The sequence below is a fragment of the Pelecanus crispus genome, chromosome 4, assembly GCF_030463565.1.
Source record: "Pelecanus crispus isolate bPelCri1 chromosome 4, bPelCri1.pri, whole genome shotgun sequence".
NCBI classification, from domain to species: Eukaryota; Metazoa; Chordata; class Aves; order Pelecaniformes; family Pelecanidae; genus Pelecanus; species Pelecanus crispus.
In genome coordinates this window covers 25,905,742-25,915,485 of record NC_134646.1, presented here as the reverse complement: position 1 = coordinate 25,915,485, position 9,744 = coordinate 25,905,742, and the positions used below count along the sequence as shown (strand labels likewise).

Here is a 9,744-nt window from a genome sequence, read left to right as displayed (position 1 = left end):
GTAAAAGCCTGATTATGCTAAAAACTTATGCCACATTAAAAGAAATGTGTGTAAATATGCATAGAAGTTTGATTGTATACCTATGTACTGTATGTCTTACATAATGCACACTGTGTGTTTATGTGTATATGTATTTATTCCCTGCAAAAGACCAGACCCGAAGAGCATGAAGATCTGGAACTTACAGAAGTTTAGTGCGTTTGCTACTTGGTTTCAGTGGTGTATCTCAAAGGAATAAAGTAATGCATATATAGAATTGTTTTCAGTGTATGACCTCATTGTTAGAGGAGTTATTGCATTGTTACTCACTTTTACAAAAATCCAGCTTCTTTGGTTAATTATAAACAGCCTGTTTACCATAGCCACCCAAACCTTGAAATATTTACTGAAGTTTGTAATCCATCAATCTACCTTCCCTAACAGTTTTTTCTCTTATTTTCAGTGAATTTACTGGACTCACGCACAGTAATGGGGGATCTAGGATGGATAGCTTACCCAAAAAATGGGGTAAGTATCTCGTTTACTTTCTCTCACAAATTATACTAACTGTTTCCATTCGGAAAGAAGACTACTGGGTTTAAAAACTCCCTGGAGTGATTTGTTGGCAATGGAGGGAAAAAAATAAATAAAACAACAACCTGTGACTGGAAAAATGGAGCTGTGTGGCTAGGGGATTGATTTATTTATGCAGTACAGCCAGCCACAACTATTAAAAAAAAAAATCATGTGTCAGCCCCCTCACTTCTCCCCTCACCAAAAAAATCCATGAGGTTTATTTAAATTTCTTTAAAATTATAAATTCCTGTTCTTTTCTTGAGCCTTTGGGGTAAATGTACAACACAATTTTCTGGAAGTTTTCTTCTGAAACACAGGTTCTGGGACATTACTGTTAGCTTTAAATGAACAAGGCTGTTCAGAAATACTTTTCAGGCTCATGATAAAATTCTGGGAGCTGATAATGCTGGAAGAGGAGCTGAGTTATAAGCACCTTGCAGAGCCTCTGTCTCTTACCATTAACTATACTGAGAACTGAAAGAACCTGGCCTCCTAATTTGATACCTGAAATAGGTCCTGGAGTTTAGATGCATTAATACCCTCCACTGTGTATGCTTGGCCTGACTGCACTGTGCAAGTAGTCGTTGCTGTGACTTTTGGTCTTTGGTTTGGCTGGGGCATCCTCAATGCTGTACTGTAACAGAGCTTTGGTGCCGTCTCGAAGGGCTGACTTCTGCACGGCGCTGAGTATTCCTGTCAGTTCCTGGGAGCCGTGAGCACCGTGTGAGGTGAGAAAGTATCCCAAGACAGAAATGCTGCATGACTGAGCCCTCCAACAGAGCAGCTCTCATGAATGTGTTATTCCAGAGTTTGGCACCAGCTGAAATGGGTTGCAGAATTGTCTTGGACTCCCATTTGGTAGTCATAAAAATGGTGGCAATGTTTATAAAAATGCAGCCAACCCTGCACATACATATTACACAGTGAATTAAAATCTGGCTTTCCATATATTCTGTGTAGATGAAAGTTTGTAGAAATGGCAGCCTCACTCAAGACGAGCTGCATGCTTGCAGGCATGGGTTATGGCAGGGTTGTAAAAGCTACACAGTTTATCCTCAACTCAGTTCAAGATCTAATCCTGTTGTCATCGGAATCTGTAACATTTTTTCTCTATTGATTTAAAGCCAAGAACTAAACTTGCTCCCCTTGTGTGTGTGGGCATCATAGAATCGTAGAATAGAATCATAGAATCGTTTAGGTTGGAAAAGACCTTTAAGATCATCCAGTCCAACCATTAACCTACACTACCAAGTCCACTCTAAACCAATCAAGGGTAGACTAGACTAAACCATGTCCCAAAGTGCCACATCTACCCGTTTTTTGAATGCTTCCAGGGATGGTGACTCCACCACCTCTCTGGGCAGCCTGTTCCAATTCTTGACCACCCTTTCCGTAAAGAAATTTTTCCTCATTTCCAACCTAAACCTCCCCTGGCGCAGCTTAAGCCCATTTCCTCTCGTCCTGTCGCTAACTACATGGGAGAAGAGACCAACACCCACCTCACTACAACCTCCTTTCAGGCAGTTGTAGAGAGCAATAAGGTCTCCCCTCAGCCTCCTCTTCTCCAGACTAAACAACCCCAGTTCCCTCAGCCACTCCTCAGGCCTTAGCCTGTGCTCAAGACCCTTCACCAGCTTTGTTGCCCTTCTCTGGACATGCTCCAGCACCTCAATGTCCTTCTTGTATTGAGGGGCCCAAAACTGGACACAGTATTCCAGGTGTGGCCTCACCAGCGCCGAGTACAGGGGAACAATCACCTCCCTGCTCCTGCTGGCCACACTATTCCTGATACAAGCCAGGATGCTGTTGGCCTTCTTGGCCACCTGGGCACACTGCTGCCTCATGTTCAGCTGGCTGTCTACCAACACCCCCAGGTCTTTTTTGGCCAGGCAGCTTTCCAGCCACTCTTCCCCAAGCCTGTAGCGTTGCATGGGGTTGTTGTGAGCCAAGTGCAGGACCTGGCACTTGGCCTAGTTGAACCTCATACAGTTGGCCTCGGCCCATGTATCCAGCCTGTCCAGGTCCCTCTGCAGGGCCATCCTACCCTCCAGCAGATCGACACTCCCACCCAGTTTGGTGTCGTCTGCAAACTTACTGAGGGTGCACTCAATCCCCTCATCCAGACCATCAATAAAGATATTAAACGTGGCTGGCCCCAAAACAGAGCCCTGGGGAACACCACTTGTGACCGGCTGCCAATTGGACTTAACTCCATTTACAACTACTCTCAGGGCTCGGCCACCCAACCAGTTTTTTACCCAGCGAAGACTATGCCCATCCAAGCCATGAGCTGCCAGCTTCCCAAGGAGAATATTGTGGAAAAATAAAAACAATGGCGTATTTCAGTCACATTATTTCATTTCCACTGGTCCCTCAATACTCCAGATGATGGAAGAGGGGGATTGTAAACTGGTTACAATCAGAGTAACCAGTGCTGGATGCACTGGCAGATCATTGCGTTGCTGCGATGGCACACCATAAAGATCCCAGTGTCCACTTCTTAGTGGAAGATTTTTCATTTTTGAATGTCTATGTATTTTTCCTATGGTATAAAGCACAGTTGCTGTATATACCAATGTCCTTAAAGGAATATCAGTAGAGAATTAACTAGGCTTGAAAAGTTGAAAAGATTCCTGGGTCTGTATGTATAGATGAGTAAATGAAAAGCTAAATATCCTATGCATAAACCAGTTGTGTTTGTTTCGTTATTTAGAGAAACCTTCCTGTGTTTACACGCTCAGTTTCCAAACAGCACCTGGAAGTGCACTCATAAATGCCAAACTAATGGTTACTGACTCAAAGGAGGATTTTTTCCTTAAATTAACTTCCACAAATAAAAAGTGAATCAGCCAGTTGGTTTTTGAATTCTCAGAAATCTCCTTTTAATCTTCTTTGTTTTCAGGGGACATCATAAAAATTCGTGAGGTTAGCCAAATTGTCTCTTTCTTGGCCTAATATTTGCAGTATTTTACAAGTACTGAAAAAAGTCTTTCCAGACTTACTTCTCTAACCCCCTTATCTGCTCTGCAATCAGCTATGGTGCAGTCATACTTTGTTTGCCTATATTTTTTTTTTAAATAACTACCTTGCATAAGTATTTTAAGTAACTCTCACTTCAGGGTTTGAATTTGGAAAAGGAGGGGGCTTTAACTGAGATCAGAGATAATGCAAGCTGTTCTTTTTGAGGTATTCTCATACAGATTTCTTATCTCAGGACGTCCTCTTAGGGAAAATTTTGGAAGGTCCATGTATCTGTCTGCACAGTCCCCCATCAAGGAAAGGAGCAGAAATGTCATAATGTGTCACACTTTGCAACACTACAGTGTGTAGATACAGATCGTATGCCTGAAGTAAGCTTTTTGATGCATGGTATTTTATTATTCCTTATTAATATTATTAATAGTATCCTGTAGAGTCTAGTCACTTTTCAAGTACTTGGTAGCAATTTCACTGGTGATAGCTGCAACTGAAGATACATTAGCTTTTGAAGCAGCTTTCAACTCTTCTAGTGTTGCTGCTTCTCCACTTGATTTCTATTATGAATCTTAAGGAAACTTAGTAATTTTCTTAGAACCGTATCTGCCAGAAGTAGGAGATTGCACAAGGAGCACAGCTGCTGCTAAAGAAAGCAAGTGTTAAGTCTTTGTAGTTGTATGGGAGTGCCTGGGAGAAGTTATCTGTGTATACAAAGGCACAAGCTGGTAGGTTTTGAAAACAGATACCCACATTTGTTTAAAAACAAACAAACAAACCCAACCCCCCCCCCCCCCCCCCCAACAATGACGGTAAGAGGTCCGGTCAAGCCAAATGAGCTTGTGTTTGGCAGATCCTTTGTAGGTGTCATAGTCTAAACCTTTATTATAGCTGTGTGCCATGGTAATTTTTGTGTATTAAAGCTTTAAGATATTCCATGCTCCAGGGAGGTCCAGCTGCCCTTATTTAGCCTGTTGCTCACCTTATTTTTGCTCAACACAATGGAAAAATGTGATCTAACTTGGGAAATGAAAGCAGTGGTATATGGGAAGGAGACTGACCCTCCAGTCTGGAGAATGATTAGGCTTAGAGGTAGACCTGTTTCATGGCTGTAATTCCAAATAAAGCATCACAGCTGCTTTAGTCCCTGTAAGATCAGACCTTCGTCCACTGCTAAACAGCATGCACCAGCTCATCTAGTGAGTAATGGGTTTTAGGGGAAGGGAGAGGAACACTTTAGCCAAGGGTTGCCTCTGCAGAGCTTTGTCTAGCTAGGTGCTTATTTGGTACAGGTTTTGGTAGTGTCCAGTATCCCTGCAGCATGGCTGGCCTTCATTTCCCGCATGCACATAGAAGGTAAGAAAAATCCCCCTCTTCCATCATCTGGAGTATTGAGGGACCAGTGGAAATGAAATAATGTGACTGAAATATGCTGTGGCCAAGCAGGGCTCGAAACTGTCTGCTGGTATGAAGAACCAGCTGTTGTGCAAGGGGAAGGCGCTTTCTTTCTGCTGCTTTGCTTTGAGGGATTAATGAATCCTGGTAGTGTGGCTTCCTGGCTGCCCCAGGAGGCCTTCCCTGGCTGTGCTGGTTCAGCAGCCTGCAGCAGTCATGCAGTTGGCTCTTAAACCTGCAGTTATATCAGAGCATGAGCAAAGTCTTGTGAGGTCCGCGTGGCCATGGAGCTCAGAAAAGGGACTCTCTCCCTGCCAGTGGAGCGTGGTCAGCATGGAAATGCTGCCCCTTTCACAGCTTAGGTTGGGAACTGATCCTATTACTACATGCCAAAGGGACAATTTGGACTTTGCTTTGCAGCTCATGTAAGTTTACTTTAACCTGAAGGAGGTTATTGGGATTACCAGAGGCAATATATCAGAAAAATCTGGTCCCTTTTGTGTAGTAGGAAGCCCTCCAAGCACATCAACAAAAACAGTCAGTTTTTTAAATTTTTCTTTTATTAAAACCTATGCTTGTACAGCTGGTCTGCAAAGTATGTGAGTCTTTTACCTCTGGACTTGTTCCTGGGGTGCTGTTTAGGATTAGCCGAACTGGGCACATCAGAGGTTTACGTGTGTGTTATATACGGCTGTGACATCAACTAGTTCTGACCTACAGAAACTGCCTGTGCTTGCCTGTGCTAAACATATGTTTTTATCTTAAGGAAGCTCACAGAAGTAGGAATGATGGTAAGTGCTGCAAGAGAAATAGCTGGGTCAGGCAGTGTTTGTAGGCTGTATTGCCTCCTCTCCTCCCTTGACTTGGCAGGAGACTGCGTGATGCGTTTTGACTCCCTGCAAAGCCATAGCAGGGGGAGAAGCTACAAAGACCCCCCTGTAAACCTGTACTGTTCAGTCTTATTTGGTCTGGTCAAGTGAAAACACAGCCACTTTTACAATTATCTGGATATTGCTAAAAGTTGCTGATTAAAATAAATGCTTTCTTTTAGCTGGCTTGATTTATTCAGCGATTATGTCTGATTTTTGTTTCAGGGGCTATAATAGCGCTGATTTACTTGTTTCAGATCATCCCTCCTTTCAGGGTTTATTTTAAAACTTATTTCTTTACAGCTTAGAAGTACTTTTTCTGTCCAAGTCTGAGTGCTGCACACCTGCTTGCTTTTGTGTAACAGGTTCTCTCCCATCTCCTCCGCCTCCCATTGATTTCCCTGACCTTCCTGTAGCACAGAACAGGAAAGTCTGTGGTCCTTGGGGTATTGGCTGTGTGCTGTGGCTCATTGCACAGCTCCATGTGCTGGGATTTTTTTTTTTAGGCTCAGACAGGAAAATAAACATGTACTAAGGAACCTGGTCCTGGGGAGATGTTCATAATTCTTTATTCATTGGAGAAAATGAGAGTGCTAGATGACTTGTTGCATGTGAACAGCAAGAGGGAAAGTAATTGCCCCTGTTTTTGGTGGTTAATAAGGCCAAATATCAAAAGTTGGGGGGGGTAAGTTCAGCCAGATTGATTCTCCAAGTTGCTTCTCATTTATGTAGGACATTGGTGGGTTTGATTTTTTTTTTTTTTTTTTTTGTGAGCAGCATTTTTGGCTCATTCTTTTGAGGACAGATACCCTAGGGTGCCTCTTTGAAGTTAAAAATAATGGTGATTTAGATTACTCAGCATGGTTTGTGAATAGATTCACGTTGTTCTGTCAGTCTTGGTTCAGATAGAGATTTTATACAGGAATCCTGGATTGGAGGCAGTGTTTGCCCTCAGGGACAGAAATAAAATAAAGGGGGAGGGATAAGGGGTAGTGAAAGGAGAAGGAGGATTCTTGGCACCATTGAGCTGTGTCACATAACTATGATTATAATTGGCATTTTTAGGACAGTACTTTTGGTAGTCTGGGTTTTTTTCCTGCAAATACTGCTGCTCGGCTGTGACCAGTGTAGAAGAGGAATCGGGGGATATGCTAACATGGCAAGAATGCAATTTATACTGCAGCAGGGAGCATGATGGAAATAAGTAATACCAGAGTAGGTGAAAAAAAATATTAATGATTCCTTAAAAACCTGCAGTTTGGCTGCTTTGTTTATATGTACATGCTTTTGTGCATGCACAGGAAACAGACTGCACATCTAAGTATTTGAAGTAAACTGAGTAATCCAAAGCAAAGTAGTACTTAAAGTTTTCTGTTATAGAATCACAGAATCATTTAGGTTGGAAAAGACCTTTAAGATCATCCGGTCCAACCATTAATCTAACATTACCAAGTCCACACTAAACCAATCAAGGGTAGACTAGACTAAACCATGTCCCAAAGTGCTACGTCTACCCGTTTTTTGAACACTTCCAGGGATGGTGACTCCACCACCTCTCTGGGCAGCCTCTTCCAATTCTTGACCACCCTTTCCGTAAAGAAATTTTTCCTAATATCCAACCTAAACGTCCCCTGGCGCAGCTTAAGCCGATTTCCTCTCGTCCTATCGCTAACTACATGGGAGAAGAGACCAACACCCACCTCACTACAACCTCCTTTCAGGTAGTTGTAGAGAGCAATAAGGTCTCCCCTCAGCCTCCTCTTCTCCAGACTAAACAATCCCAGTTCCCTCAGCCGCTCCTCATAAGGCCTGTGCTCCAGACCCTTCACCAGCTTTGTTGCCCTTCTCTGGACATGCTCTAGCACCTCAATGTCTTTCTTGTATTGAGGGGCCCAAAACTGGACACAGTATTCCAGGTGCGGCCTCATATATATACAGAATAAAGGAATTTTACATGAATAATTTTTGGGATGATGAGTTCAATAGAGTTGAAATAGATGGGCAGTTAGTTTTCCACTAGGATTCCTTAAGGAAAAATGCAGTATCTATATATATGTAAACTCCTGTCCTCTGTGACCCTCCCCTTGGTTCTTCATGTGCTTACATGGTCTTTTTTGCTCATATCCCATGAGGCCATGATGATGTGTTTTCTTTTGGTTGTGCTGCCTGTTTTAGTGTGCCAGAGTGATTCATGCATGCTTGTGTTGTGTAGCATAATTATAACAAGAGCTTGAGCTTTGGGTCTGAAAAGACACCAGAAGTTAATCATGCAGTTGTGCAGGACCGTTGTGATAACTGAACTAAACTGTGTTTTAAAGCAGTGCTGAGTTCACGTTTCAAACTCTGAAAGCTCCAGAGTGAGACTGAAGATGCTGAAGTTAATGGAGTGGAATTCAGCTAGCTGGCTACTTCAAAATGGTGGATTTCCCTGGTGAGTTGGTGGCCCCACCGGTGCTTGTAGAGCTGAATTTGTTTCACAGAGCTTGAATATATCAACCAAAATCTAAAGTGATCAGCTCTGCATCTTGTGTGGAAAGGCTGATGGAGATGGTTGTGGCATAGAGTATTGGACTGGTCTGCAACCACCTTGAGGGATGCAGAGAAGAAAGGAATAATCTCTTGCCCAGGTTGGTAATAGGTAGGACAAGAAAAACAGGATTTGTTTCAGCTAAGCTGATCCAGGTTAAATTTGATGGAAAGCACTTTCTACTGGTGCATCTTTGGGGCAGATGTGGGGTTTATTTCACAGGAGGTCTCTGACAGCATGTCAAGCCATCATCTCTGTTACTCTGGACCAGTAGAGTTCATCTCGTCTGGAGGAACAAACCAGGTGATCTGTTTTGGTCTTTTCCAGCCCTACATCTGACCTGCTGTCTGAAAGCTTGTCCTGACTGTCTAGGGTGAGATCTAGTTTTGTTTCTGAGCTCTCTCTTTTTTTTTTTTTTTTTTTTTTTAAATCTTGCCCTGCTTAAAAAACACATTACTGTTACTCATTCAACACCCTGTATTTAAGATCTGCTCCTCTGATGCCTGCAACAGATTAGCTATGATACCATAGCTGCTTTTAAACCATGAGAGCATCTCATGCTAGACCACAGTTCTCACTGAAGAGCCTCACCATTTATTCATGTCCTTTTCATATCTTTGTTCCCATCTGAAGTTAAATCTTCTCACTCCATTTGAGAATGGCCTTGAACTTGTTGTCCTGGACTGTCAGCGAGCTGCCCTTTGGTTTGTATGCTGTTGACATGAATCAAGCCTTAATTTGTTTGGGAGCAGCATCTGGTGAGGCATTGGTCTTATTAAAGGAGATCTAAAATGCCTAGAGTACTCTAAGGTACTGTAAAATAAATTAATACTAGTAAGATTAAGAATAGAGCAAATCTTTATCTCGGCTAGAACTGTATTACTGGAATAATATATTACTATCCTGGTCTTGGAAATCCACCATAGAAGAAATGAAGGCTGATCCTTCAGTATATCATTTTGTAAATACAGTTGTCAGCATTAGGTTCCTCCACACAGGCTCATTGGGCAAACAATAATCTCCTTTCATGCTAAAAAGTCTTTTTTTCCTCTAGTGTCTAGGAATTATGTTTGGGGATAAAAGAGCTTTGAAGAGCTTTATCTTCTAAAACCATTGTTTTCTTTGTTACTTTTGTGCCAATTTCAAAAATATTGGTATCCAACAGTTAGTAACTGAACAATTAAAATGTATAAATATAGTGCTGTCATGGAGAATCTGAAACTTTGCAGAATAAAGTATTACCATTACAGAATGCATATGCAACGGCCCAGGGTTTATAAAACATGCATTAGGATTTTATAGCTTATGTTGATGAATTTTTGTAGTATGTTACTACTTCATATGCTAAATATATGTATCAGTGGATTACTTATCACTTAATTGCATAATCCTTTTATAAGACTTAAAATGCATTGGCCTTGCTCT

The 9,744-nt window shown here is 42.1% G+C and overlaps 1 protein-coding gene across 5 annotated transcripts in view; it reads left to right on the top strand.

Annotated features, from left to right (window-relative positions):
- Positions 1 to 447: 447 nt before the first annotated feature.
- The window catches only part of EPHA5 (EPH receptor A5), a 186,592-nt gene continuing 177,295 nt past the window's right edge, over positions 448 to 9,744 (top strand). For 4 of the 5 annotated variants that reach the window (XM_075709041.1, XM_075709039.1, XM_075709040.1 and 1 more), the window contains exon 1: positions 448 to 507. In XM_075709041.1, the coding sequence (XP_075565156.1) occupies positions 469 to 507 (39 nt within the window). In that variant the 5' untranslated portion in view covers positions 448 to 468. The remainder of the gene's footprint in view (positions 508 to 9,744) is intronic. The other variant, XM_075709037.1, reaches the window with a different exon arrangement.